The following is a 14144-nucleotide window of genomic DNA, read 5'->3' on the forward strand; positions in this document are numbered from 1 at the left end:
TTCCAACTTTTCTGAAGGCTTGATATTTTCAAATTAAAAAGTGAGGAGACAATAACTTGATTCATGTAACAGTTTACAATTGTTAGCTATCAGACTAAAATCACTTTGAGGACAGGATTCTTTGTTTCCATATGCTTGATGTCTAAACATTGTCCTGCTCCATAGTAGATGCTCAATACATCTTATACACGAATAAATAAAATGATGAATACATTTTTGTCTTCCTCCTTTTTACTTCACTACTCCCACTTGAAATTTGTTTTTAGGGTTAAATTAAAGCATAAATTGCAGTTAAGGGTTTGCATATCAACCCTCTTTGTGTGTATGTGTGAGTGTGTGACGTGTGTGTGTACACGTGTGTATGAGTTTTATACTCTATCCCACTCCCTACTGAACCTAAAACCAAATTAAGTAGGAGTAGAATTGCCAGATATAACATATAACATTCAATTAAATTTGAATTTCAGGTAATGAATTATTTAGTATAAGTATGGCCCAAATATTTTACGAAGGCCAAATATTACATGGAATGTACTTATACTAAAAAATTATTCGTTGTTTATTTGCAATTCTAATTTAAAAAGAAATCCTATATTTTTATTTGTTAAATATGGCAACTCTAATAAAAGCCATGTATTCCCCCTGATGTATATGGCTGACCCTTTGACAACCATGTCAAAGTCTTAGATATGTTGATTTATCTACAAGAAAATGTTTACAGTTTTGCTGAATTTTAAACCATAGTGGAAATAAACTTTTATCCTTCAGCTGAATTGTCCCCCTACTTGTCTCACACTTTTCCCACTCTGAATCTCTCACTTTTTTTTCACATAACACATTTTAAGGATTGCATTTTTATTTGTGATAAAAACCCATAATAGAATATACATACAGGTCACCTAAAAACACATGAGGATGATAATTAAACTATACAGTGTTGGATAGGTAGTATGATTAAAGAGTACACATTTATCGTATACAGTGTCATTAATATCAATGGGTTTTTTCTGAGAAGCACTTCTTGCACAAAAAGTATGTTTTAGCGGTAACAGAGCAAACACATTAAAAATACTGTTGATAGAACTACAACTTCAAAACATCCCATCGAACTTGGCCTCATGGATTGGTTTCCCACCTGCTAAAGTTCGCCCTGATTGGCAACGACCTTTCGATAACAGCATGCCAGCTGGAAAAGCGACAGGAAGCCCGTGCACTTGCAGAAACGCCGCCGGCAAACCCCTTCGCCGGCGGCACCGCCCCGCACCGTCCAGGGCCCGTGCTTCCTGCACCTTCCTGAGTTGAACCGTGGAGCCCGCAGGCCCGTGAGGCGCCGGAGGGGGCGGCGGCGCCGGCCGGGCCTCACTGCGGGTCGTAGTAACTGTGGCCGTCGTAGCTGTCGTAGCTGCGCCCCTTGTAGTAGCCGTACTCGTCCTCGTAGGCGCGGTAGCTGTCCCCGCGGGGCTCCGCGTTCCCGTTCTCGTAGACCTCGTAGGCGGCGTCGTACTCGCTGGTGCCGGTCGGCTCGTACTCCGCCTCGTACTCGGCGGGCGTGCTGCCCCCCGGCGGCGGGGGGGTGGTGCCGGGCGCCGGCCCGCCCTCGTCCTGCCCTCCGGCCGCCGTGGTTCCCGCCGTGGTTGCCTCCGGGGCGCCTTCCTCCTCGCCCTCCTCCGCCTCCGCGTGGTCTCCGCCGCTGCTGCCCTGGCCCGCGTCCGCCTCCGTGATGTTGCTGCTCGTGCCGTTCACGCCTTGCCCGTTTTCCTCCACGTCGGCTTCGTTTTCTTCCTCTCCCTCGTCCTCCTCCTCCTCCTCATCACTCTCCTCCTCCGTCGCCGTCTTCCCTCCAGCGCCAGCCTGCAAGGGGAGAACGCCGGAGAATCCGAGCCTCGGCCGGAGCGCGCGGGCGCGGGGCCGCCCTCCGGCCGGCGCAGGCGCAGCTGCTCGGCGGCGCCTCCGGACGCCATTTCCTGCGGGAGCCCGCCGGACGCGCAGGGGGCTGCTGGGGCTCAACCGGAACCAGGGCCTTCCCGGCGCGTTTCAGGGGGGAAAGCACTGGGTGAAGGCGCTTTCTCTGCGGGGGACGCCCCACAGCCCCGCTCCCCGCCTTCCGCCCGGGAGCCCCATCCCCGAAACGCAGGACCTTTGCCCGTCGCTAAGGTGCGTGTCCCTCGTGTCCTGCCATCGTGTGAAAGGCGCGGCGATGGCTCGGGCAGAGGGCTTGCCTGGGGGAAGAGCTTTTCTTCTTTGCAGACAGGGGAGTTGGGCCTGGCCTTGCTTTCTCAGAGCCCCCTCCCGCAGGGCCGGGCGGCCTTGGCCCGCAGCGGGGCGCTGGGCGGCGTGGGCGCGGGCGGGACGCGGTACCTGCTTGGGGAGCTGCAGAGCGGCCGGGCCCGCGGTCCCCGCCCCGGGCGTGGTCCCCTCGCCGTAGCCGGGCGTCGTGGCGGAGAGGGTGGCGTTCTCGGCCTCGTCTTCGTTTTCATTAGACTCCTCATTGTTCTCTTCTTCGTTTGAATTCTCCTAGGAGAAGGGCCCAGAGCAAGGAAAGTTATTTCAGCCGGAGGATAACTCACGATCTGTGGGAGTCATGAAGCACTGTTGGGGGGATCTTTGTGTCCCTCAACCCGCTCACCGCCCAGTGTGGATAGCTCTGCTTCCTCTCACGCCATTGGCGCTTCTAACTTCTAAGAACTCAAAGTTACCGCTCACCGTTGACCTCACTCTAGTGTGTTTTAGGTATTTCTACATTCTGTTTAATCGATGCAAAAATATTTGTGTCATAATGTCAGCGTATCTTACTATAGGTATCACATCATCATGCAGGGCTTAGGCTCTTAAAGTCTATCCATTAAAGTCTTTTTCATTAATTATATTTAAGTTTCATTAAATTGAAGTTGATTAAAATTATTTAATTTAAATACTGAAAATTCAAAGGTCTTAATAACTACTGCAGTGTGGTAGTAAATTAATTCGTGTATTGCTGACAAATAAGCTGAGAACTTGGTACCTGTTTTTCTTCTGTTCTTTATAGCAGCCCTGTAATGTAGGAGTATTGTTCTTCCTCTTTAGAGAAAGAAATTGAGCTCAGGAAAGCTGAATAACTTGCTAAAGTTCTCCTAGTAAGTGACAAAGCTATTATCTTTCTAACTCAAAAAGCTGAGCCCTTTGTAATGTATTATGAAGTTTTAGATGATGATTAGAATTTATGTGAATTGTCCACACTACACCTAGGATATGTTTTTCAAAAGGGGATTTTTTTATATAAACCAACTCCTTTCTAATTGATTGTATGTCTTATTCACCACCAAAAGAAGTAAACACATCTCATTAACTTATTAAAAGAAAAAAGATATATTTAATTCAAAATCCATCTGCCAATATGTAAGCCAGCTCTGTGCCGTATGCAGTACTCAAAAGATGTCAGGATTTGACACACAATTTTTCTGTGCAATGAGGAAACAAAGCTCTCCAAGAAATTCTTAGTAATATATTATGCTATTGCATGAATATATATATTTTTAAATTCCCACTCCTCAAATGAATGCTTACTAAAATCTTTCAACATTTTAGTCTTCTTCTTTTACTCCATGTTGTTAGACAATGGACTAATCACACGAAGTATTTCATAGCTAATATTAAAAATCAGGAATTCATACACATAGAATCTAAGTCCTCGAAAATTGAATTCATTTTAATATATTTTTAAAGATACTGTGATATTAAGATTACTTTAAGGATTCTATATTTTAAGTCTTGAAGAACAAACAAACAAAACTCATATTTAGCCTGCCTGCCTTATTATTAAAACAAGTGACTAAAGCAAATTTGTAAATTCCACTGTTTCAATGTACTCTTGGGAATACTAGAGTCAACCCCCAAACCATCTCCAAGCTAATTGTGTTAAATAGTCCACAAACACCATACTGTTTATCTATTCTTTCATGTTTATGCTTTAGTCCAACAGACTAAATTTTTCAGGCATAGAGGAGGAAAGATCTTTACTGTAAGAAGATACACAAGTTGGGTCCTGTACCCTCATTTCACAGGTGAAAAATCTGAGGTCCAATGGAATAGATGGATCATATTAGGTCAAATAGACAGCAGTTAATTAGTGGCAGAGTTATGAATATGGACCCAAACTCCCAATTTATAGATATCTACATTTTGTCCTACAGTACTCTTTCTTTTCCTAGATATTTTATTTGAGGATGTCCTGCTGCAATAAGTTGAAAAGGAAAAATAGGTCAGTCTGTTGTTGATGGGCATTAGGCTTCAAATGTCTTATTGGATAAAAAAATTAGCAATGACTTGTGCTTTCAAAAGTATTATTAACCCACTAGAATGGCTAAAATGACTGAAGGAAAAAGTGTTGGTGAAAACATGGAATAACTGGAACCCTCATACTGACAGTGGGAGTTCACATCTGCTTTGGAAAGCTGCTCAGGTGCATCTGCTCAGGTTGAACATATGCATAGCATTTTACCTGCTTCTAGGTAAATTGGACACCAGAAATGAATGCATATGTTCACCAGAAGGAATACTAGAGTGTTCGTAGCAGCACTTTTTGTTATAACCCAAACTTGGAACTACCCAAATGCCCATAAACAGAATAATAATACATTGTGGTAAATTCATATGATGAATACTAACAATGAGAATGAATAATTTACAACTATTGAACAATATGGATTAGTCTCTGAAGTTGAGAGTAGAACAGTACACACACGAAGAGTATATGCTGTGTGATTCCGTATATACATATAATACACAAAAAGAGGTAAAACAATCTGATAGGAGTCAAAATAGCAGTTGCCCTTGGTGGGGCTTGGTTAATGAATGGAATGGAGCCCAAAGCATGTACTGCTTTTTGCTATGAGTGCTGGTTACACTGGTGTGTCAATTGCTGAAATTTCAGTAGTCTATATGCTTATGATAATTGTGTTATGTGTATTATATTTCAATAGATGTTTTATATTTTTTGAGGCTGGATAGTTTAGAAATGGGAAAATATGTATGTTTTCTAAATAGAAAATGTGCCTAAACACCCTCTCGTGTGAATACAATTCCTGGTGACTCTGTATTTAACCTGAATTGCCAATAAACTTTTAGGGAAGAAATGGGAAAGTGCTTATAGAATCTCTGTAGAATGGAAGACTCCCAGGTTTAGTCATCCACTTTTCCATGATCACTTTTAACGAATGATCTTTGGAGCATTTATTCCTCTGAAGGATCAAAACCAAACCACCAAATGTTTACTGGACACCATATATGTATAAGAAACTGTGCTACTTGGTCCGAGGAGATACAGAAGAAGAATGAAACTTATAGTTTCCAAGTTTCCTGGGTCATGGGGAGTTTGAAGATAACTTCTTGAAGGACGGTAAATGTTCAGAGACTGTTGGCAGAATTTTAAGTGTGTGTGATTTCATTAGAATGCTAAAGGAGTCCTATTCTTCCTCCACCCCCAACCATTATCACAACAAGAACCACTAACAAAAGGTATACAATCTAATTGGGAAATCTAGCTGCAAGGCAATTTTACAATCGCTGTACAGCAAACAGCGGTAGTTAAATGGATTACCCTAGGTTAGTTCTTGTGTAAGATTACTATGTGGAACTACAGGCAAAAATGTGTGGGATTTAGTAGGTGGCATTTTTCCTGGTACTGGCTTGACATTCTTGTTGGGGCCTTCCTTTAAGTTATTAGGGTAAATCGTTGTACTGGAAATGTTAATTTTACATTTAAAAAAAATTACACTAATTATTTGTTGTTTTTAAAGTTCCCACACTGTTTTGTTTTCAAGACAACAGATATTTATTCATGAGCCATTTTTGACTGTCATTGTCTATTCATAAATAGTACATATGAATAATGGAATTTAGAAGGTTGCCAAACCAGTGGATTGCTATAATTGACAATCCAGGAAAATGTACCTAATTAGTATGTTTCCTTGGGCAAGAGTGTCAGTTATAAACATGCTAGCACAATTTCCAAAATATATAGATGAATTTTAGCCAAAACTACACTGATTTGTAGTACCATATCAGAAGGTATTTTTTACATCTTGAGTATTTCCATTTCTGTAAGAACATGAATTTTATCATTAGACAAAAAATACATGAAATTCCTATTAAAAAGATCAACCTATTTTGGTGGGTCAAGAAAGGAAGATGACTCACAATAACACTGTAGAGGGCATAAGATTAGCTTTCGCATACAGTACTACTCACTTAGTAAATTAAGTTTTTTAAGTTTAGTCATTAAAATAAGCATTTCACTATGTATTTGCCTTTTACAAACCACCATATTCTATCCACTTAAATATAAATAATGCTTTCTTTCCTATTTATCAGAATTCATACTTCTTCCACTTAAAATGGAGACACTTTTGATTTTGTGTACCATTTATAATTTCAACCCCAAACTGCAATAATGTTTTAAACAAGATATTTTAGTTTATTCTAATTTAAATAACATTTTACTTGTCCAAAATAGAAGACTGTGGGCAGTTGGTAAGCTGGCAATGGCGGTTTGCTGAGTCCCTACTATGGTAAACTAGTCTCCTATTTGTTTTTGTGCTGCCTGGTTTGTTATGACAAAAACCACAGAAATGTCTTACCTCTTCCTCTTCCTCTTCTTCAGAGCTATCACCATCTCCATTTTCTTCAGATGAGTCACTGCTCTAAAAAACATACCCATGAATTCATACATATGTGGATATATATGTAGACTTACATTTATTTACTTAGAGCAGTTCTCATGCTAATGTGAGAAAGCTAGGAGGAGACTGAGCACATATAAAATGAGGTGTGAGAGGAAAAAGCATTTTACAATGATCAAGATATGCATGAGATACTACATTTTTAACCCCAAAGCATAGACAATATGTTAAAATACTTCATATGTAAAAACTTAAGCAATGAATCCCAAAATTGCTTAACTCTGAGAGACCAAGAGGATTATCTGGTCCAATTTCTTTCTTGTACAGAGAAGGAATCTGAAGCCCAGAATGGCTGTGATATCAACCAGTTCAAGGCAAATCTTGGGCTAGGCATAGATACATTGTTTCATTTCTTTATAAAATATGAATAAAATTATTAGGCTTATTATAAAGTGATTGTTACTCAGTGATTCTCTTAAATAATGAGTTTTCCTGATGAATTTAAATTAGAATTCGACTTGAAATTAAATTTGCATATAATTTTTAATATCTTTCCATCTAAAACTAATACCTAAAATTTTAATATATATACAGGAATGGCAAAAGTATGTTTACAGTTGTAATACAAATAAATAATATAATAATAAATAATAATACAAGAATAATCTCGCATATTCATAACTGTAAACCTACTTTTGGCCACCCTGTATATTAAAAGTTATATAAGAGAAAAATTAATTCATTTACTCATTTAGGAGATTTTACAGTACCAGCCCTCTAGAGAGCTGAATATTGAATGAGAATAAATTAAACAAAGGAATCTGTTATAAATATATAATTATAAGTTAAGGAGATTTGCCACTTTTTAAAAGAAAATGTAAATCTAAACTTTTGCTTTCAGAGCCTTTAAGACAGTAGAGGATTCTTCATCTTTCTCCCAGTTTTGATCCAAATGGAGTTTTCCTTCTTTTCCTGCCACCACTTTTAATGGCAACAGGTATACAAATGGACACCCAACTTATGATTCTGTCATTTTCTACTTTGCAGATGTTAACTTTGATTCTGACTCAGTTAAGTTCCATGGGTCTTAGAAATATAGCTGCAGAAGAACCCCAGGTTAGAGATCAGACTTCAGGAAACAGTCAAGATCCAATCCTGCTCAGGGCCATCCCTGCTGGTTTCATTCTTCAGGTGGCCACACCACCCACCCAACGAAAGGGAATGCTTGCCCCCTTAGCCAAGAATAACCTTGGGTGGAAAAGAGAATAATTAGACCTGCTCTTCCACTGCCATGACCTTAATGGTTGTTGCTTTCTCCAGCCCAGAGAGTAAATAAAGAGTGACATTATATTTGAACTACTTTTATTTTATTTGTTAGTTAAATTATATAGAGAGGACAGCATATTTATGCAGCATATTGGGAGTATTTCATCATTTTTCAAACTTCCTCATGTCTAGCTTTCTTCCTACCTCAACCACATCACTCTTCAATTAATATCTGCAGTGAGAACAATTTTAAAACTGCATGTAATGTCTTGAAGCCTTGGCTTTTTCTTATTTTCCTTTCTCTCATTTATGCCTTATTGCCAATTTGTCACTAAGTCTTATGGGTTTTCCAAAAGTCTTTTATATATATATAATATATAAGAGCTATGAAAAATATATAAGTAGACATGTAAGAAAAAAAGTCCTAGAAATCAAACTTTGCAAAATAGAAGAATATATCATAAACCCTGGGTTAGACTGTTAGATCAGGAGATATGTTTTATTGGATTCTTTTTAAAACAACTGTCCTACTTACAAATTCTTAATTAGTTGAGATGGACCTATCTGCATATAATTTGTGGAAATTTTGTATACTAAAGGTATATTTAAAGATCTATGAACTTGGAGTCTATCAATGAAAAATAAAACATTTCCTAATATCATTTCATATGGTCCAATTAAAATATATATAAGCATCTAGGTGGGGATATCTTTAAGAACCTAATATTTAGGAAACTTTCAAATGAGCAATGTTTATTTATGGGCCTGAGAGTGAACCAAAGAATAGAACACAATTCTGAAAACCCACAGCTCTTGTATCATTTGTGCTCATATTTCTTTGGCCACACACATTTCCCATAATTATTATGGTGCTAGAAATACTTTAAAATTATCATTTCCTATCATTGTATGAGTTAGACATGGGTTAGCCCGACATATGGTAGGATGCTATGCCAAGCCACTGTGCTGAGGCATCGTTTTATAGGAATAAAAATAGTGCAATTCTGGTTTGTTGTATATTTAAAATCAACACCACACCCTCCACTTTTCAAAGGCCCTCTTCACAGGTAACCCAATAAAAACAGAAACTCTTATTTTTAGTTTAGCTATTTTCTTTTTTGTTTTCAAATTTTAAGAATGTTTTTCTCATAAGCATGTTGGTTTACTTCATGAAGTTCTCTCTCTCTTCTGCGTATCTTGAGCCAATGTAAAAATTACACTCCAGTGTATGACATATTTATTGCTCTAGTGACCTACACAGGTCAGAAGTTCAGAAAATCTTCGGTAATCACCATTGATTATCAAGAATTTCTTTTTAAATGATCTCTACTATTTATAAAGTCAAATTTTTTCTACCAATTAAAGGACTCTAAAATTATTGGATGTGAAACAGCTGTATGACTGTATTGAATTAACTATAACATGACAATTAGTGGCTTTATCATTGACTTAATTGTCAGTGAGTTAGCCAAAATACCTGAATTCAATGTGCCAAGGTATTTACTTTTATTATATTCTAGACCGGACCCAAAATGATTCTACTCTGTGTGGTGTATCTCTATTTTAAAGGAGACTGAAGGATAAGTTTTATTTTATTATGTTAAAAACAAATTTTTTGTAGTAAGTGATCGTTCTGGCTGCATTTCAGTGAGAGTCCAATTTAGTGTTTCACCTTTAAATTTGATTCTCTTTCTATTGTAATGGGTGAAAAGAAAAATTAATTTTTATACTTACCTGAACTGGAAATCGTTTTAAAGGAGGGTAAAAGTAGGCATGTTTATAAAGATAATACCGTGGTCTGTACTTAAAGACCTGCGTAAACAAAATAGATGATATAGTCATGTTTGATGTGCACATACATCCAGAACAAGTGTAGTTAGGCCAAGGAAATACATTAAAGTTAATTACCCCATTTTCTTCAGAATCCTCTGCCTTGGCTCTTCTGTGAAAATTTTTCATCTGTTTAAAAAAATATTTAATTACTACATATCCTCTCTTTGACATGGAAATAAAAATAGGTTTTTACTAAAGAACTTACTGAGAAAGCACAGGCCATTCCCAGAATGCTGAGCAAGATTAAAGCAGTCTTCATTTTGGTGATTGCTTCTGGAATGAAGGAAGTAGTAAAGTTAACAAATATTAAAACTAAAAGTGTAATTTTTTTTGCTCATACTAGACAATGAAGTATTTAATTTGTTTTTATTTCCGCCCAATTATGGTTGTGAGTAATTAAGACCAAATTTCTATTGTTGTTTAAAAATGGTTCCTTTTATTTAAGTCATAGAAGACTGACTTTACCCTCCTGTTTAAATAATCTTGAGTTCCGTATTTGGTCTTAACCTCTCTGCTATGATCTGTCACTAGAAGACTGTCTCATCACTGCAAAGGGCAAGAGTGCTTAGCATACCCCACTCTGGGGCTAGGAGGCCTACTAGCATCACTACGTAGGAATAGCAGCTAAGTGAATTGAATGGTTTGTGTGGTTATGGGGTCTGTTTCTTTTGTTTATGATTTAAAACTAAGCAAAAATTGAATACATTTATATGATTGTTTTAATGCCAACAATCCTACAGGCATTTCCAGCTTCTATGTAGCTTTTGAACTAAAAGATCATTTGTAAAATGGAGAGTAGGCACCATTTTCCTATAAATATCTTAGAATATTTGTATTTTTTTTATATGTGTGAAGTGATCCATAATATGTAAAATACTGTTCTCGTAGCATGTTGCACCAAGAGCCATGTCTAGGGATGATTCTACGGGAAGAAGTCATCAGAATTTCACCTTGGAATATCAGGGGCAAATTTCCTCAAATTAGGTATTTCTCCAGCTCCATTTAAACTTTCCATCACTAGTGTGGGAAGCTGTCATGAGATGGATCAAGGGCTCTCCAAAGTCAGGGAAGAATTGAAGATGCAACTCTGAGTGGGAATAGTTCCTGAACAGTCTTGGGGTTGGTAGCCATGCAAAGATCTCAGTTCCACGCGGATTCCTCATAAATAAAGAAAGATAGTGAAATCCTATCTTAATTTTATCCTATTTGATAAAATCCAGTTTAATAGAGGTTGCATAAACTGAGCTGACAGCCTATTAACACCCTCCTCCCACTTGCACTGACATACACATTTAACTGTGAGTGCTTTCTCATACAGAGTGACAGCTTTGGCTACATTTTATTTTATTTATCTATTTATTGACATTTTGTTCATTTTATTATTATTTTTTGACAATGGTTATTACAGAGATATTTTGAGCAGCTTAAGCCAAAATAGTGTAGGAAGCAAGGCGTATTATTTTATTGTTTTTGATCCTCTAAATAATTGAAAAACATGAGATAGTTTTAAGCCTTGGTAAAATCATATTTGTAAATTTGCAAGTTCACAGTATTGACAAATCTGAATTGGAAGAGGTTAGAGAAAAAGTATTTGGCCACATTTGAGAAGCAATATGTAATGGTTATGGCAATTTCCCCATACACATACTTGGAAAAGTAATATTTAAGATGTATAAAACCCATGTGTACACCGTACCCTGAAGGTTGATTTTGCATTTTCTCCTCATTCACCCTAAGTTTATTGCACCCTTACCAAGTACCTGGCACTAAAATAAACATTACATAAGATAAGGCTTGAGGCCCAAAGAAGCTTCTTGGGTCCTATGTCACACTCTATTTGTGGCAGAGTGGGTCTTTGATTTTGATGCCTACACGCTTCCTTACAGTCCTCCCTACTTTAGAAAAAGTTCTTGATGATCACATTGGGATAAAGAGACTTCGTCCCTGAAGGGGGCTGTTTAAGAAGCTTTCATTGTTCTTGGGGTGCTCTGAATAGTACTCTGAAGTTTGTCAGCTATAATCTAGTCTACTCACAAACAGGAAGATTGTTGCTCTGTAGCTTTATGAAAAAGAGTTGGGGTATTTATAACATCTTAAAGACCTAAAAACTTAAATACATAGGACTGTAGAAAGAATTTTTATTACATACATTTCTTATAACAAACCATAAAAACAACTAGATGAAAACAAAAGGGGGGTAGTATAAAAAGAACCAAGGATTCAGGTAGGCAGCAATTGGCTTCCTACATAAATCTCATTTTATTTACTTTGTGATTCAGCAAAAGCAAAAACCTCTATATTAACCATAATAACCCAAACAACAATTTAAATATTCTTAAAGAATAGTTTTGCCACTCTCATTACAAGTTTTTATTGGGAAAAGTATTATGAACTACCAATATCATTGATTTCTCTAGTACTACATATTTTTCCATACTGGTTTCAGAACTATAGGATAGTAACACTTTGAAACTGAAAGTATAACATAATGAAAAGATATTGTACATAATGGAAATACTAATTAGGCATACTTTATGGGGAGCTCTGCATACATCGGAGGCAGATTTGCAAATGCAAAATAGTATTTCAGTCAGGTTATCTTGAATGCCTCAGAATGAGGAAATAAGCAGTTATCTATGAGATGCAGAGATAGAAAGTAGAAAGCATAATTTTCTAGTTTATGCATAATATTAAGAATTTACATGCATGGGTTAATAAGCTTAACCTTTTGGAACGAATCTAAAATCTGAGGTACTAGTTTAATGCTAAACAAGTATTAAATTACACAGCCATTCTATACAGTGCAATAATATCCACATTTAAATTTTAAAAATTTAAAGCCAAGTCCATAGATGTAAAACATGGAGTGTTTGATTTTAAGATAATGAAACTGTCATGTTAAATCTTACCCGTTTGCAGTCCTGGAATGAGGAGGCAGGCTCACAGGAGTGAGTGACACAGATTGAGTATTTCCCCTGCTCTCTCACTCACTCATTCACTTGCTCTTGCTGGCTATAAACTCTTCTTTGCCTTCCAACAGCCAATCACTGTCACAGTCAAGGTGATGTCAGAATGTGGATTCTCACCAGAAAACCCCCAAACATCAACACTTTTTCAAGACACAGGCTCAGTTGAATAAACATGAAACAGTTCTAGTGCCAAGAAGTTTGCATTGTGGAATTTAATTGAAGGCTTAGAAGAAGATGAATAGTTTGTGTTCTGAATATATATAATGTACTGGATTTGAATTAAAATAAATAGCAGAAGATTTAACCATTTAAAAATGTCATAATTATACAAGTGTTTACTATGTTGAAAGGAAGAAAAATTTAGTCATCAAATACAGTTCTACATTATTAATCTAGTAAAAATATTAACTAAATAATGAGCTGAATAACAATTAATATTTAATATCAATTATCTTATATTTTTCCTGAAATATGCTTTAGTGCCTCATGAGGTAAAATTGATATTATTAAATATCAGGATTTATAAGATATATTCGCTAAAACATATCACTAAGTATAAAAGTTAGAACTTTTGAGGATCATGCTACTGATAGGAAGGCTTCATTTTTTGTTTTGTAAAATAAACCTCTTTAGGTTAGATATATATATAGTCCTTTCTTGTTGCAGAAGTGATGTAACCTATTTTTTTCCCTAGAGGTTTCTATATACCTCTTTTCTGTTCATTTTCACATTTAATATTTTATGTATATAGAAAAATATGATTAGAGCTGGCAAGTGTGATCTGTTGTTACTGAAATGATTCATGAAAACCAAACTTACAAGGGACTGATTGATAAACTAAAGTGCTAAATTTTTTCATTTACAAAGAGAAATTTAACTTAATAGTTTGTATATTCTCCTTGTCCGGTAACTTTAATCTTCCCCAAGTAATTATATTCTACCTGAGAAACCAAAAATTAATAAATATATTTGTTTTTAAATTCTTACCCAAGGACATGCTTAGAGAGACGAAGGGGGGGGGTGCGGAGAGAGAGAGGAGAACATCAATGTGAGAAAGAAACATCGACTGTTTGGTTGCCTTCCATACTTGCCCTGACCAGGGATCGAACTGACATCCTTTTGGTGCACAGGACAAAACTCAACCAACTGATTCACTCCAGGCAGACAATAAATACCATTTTTAAATGTGTGTGCCTATCACCTTGTTAGATGTATCACCAGAAAGGGACTGGGATGAGGCAGGCCTGCCCTGGCACAGTCTGGCACACATGGGTTCTTGACTTGGTGCAGGAAAGATTTCAAGACATGAGTACAGGTGGTTTTGAGAGAACGTTTGTTAAAGCTGAGGACAGTGAAATAAAGGAAGGGCTTAGGATAGAAGAGGCGAGACCACCGCAGCAGGAGTGAGCCTAGGTGGAGC

The 14144-nt window shown here is 37.3% G+C and overlaps 1 protein-coding gene across 1 annotated transcript; it reads right to left on the minus strand.

Moving 5' to 3' along the window:
* Positions 1–1359: 1359 nt before the first annotated feature.
* On the minus strand, positions 1360–12741 carry IBSP (integrin binding sialoprotein). Its single transcript, XM_087816244.1, has 7 exons — positions 12665–12741; positions 9961–10028; positions 9831–9881; positions 9657–9734; positions 6615–6677; positions 2359–2514; positions 1360–1851 (listed from the first exon to the last, which is right to left on the minus strand). Exons 2-7 carry the CDS (start codon positions 10012–10014, stop codon positions 1360–1362), a joined length of 894 nt encoding a protein of 297 aa, XP_087672370.1. The 5' UTR covers positions 10015–10028; positions 12665–12741.
* Between the last annotated feature and the right edge of the window lie 1403 nt (positions 12742–14144).

The sequence above is a fragment of the Miniopterus natalensis genome, chromosome 1 (assembly GCF_054644295.1).
Source record: "Miniopterus natalensis isolate mMinNat1 chromosome 1, mMinNat1.hap1, whole genome shotgun sequence".
NCBI lineage: Eukaryota > Metazoa > Chordata > Mammalia > Chiroptera > Miniopteridae > Miniopterus > Miniopterus natalensis.

What these genes read in the sequence shown, in the direction of transcription:
- IBSP (XM_087816244.1), bottom strand. Translation starts at nt 10,014, where the DNA reads ATGAAGACTGCTTTAATCTTGCTCAGCATTCTGGGAATGGCCTGTGCT. An exon ending in TAAAACGATTTCCAGTTCAG is followed by an intron (nt 6,678 to 9,656) that starts GTAAGTATAAAA and finishes TATGTTTTTTAG; the next exon opens with AGCAGTGACTCATCTGAAGA. An exon ending in CTCTGCAGCTCCCCAAGCAG is followed by an intron (nt 1,852 to 2,358) that starts GTACCGCGTCCC and finishes CTCCCCTTGCAG; the next exon opens with GCTGGCGCTGGAGGGAAGAC.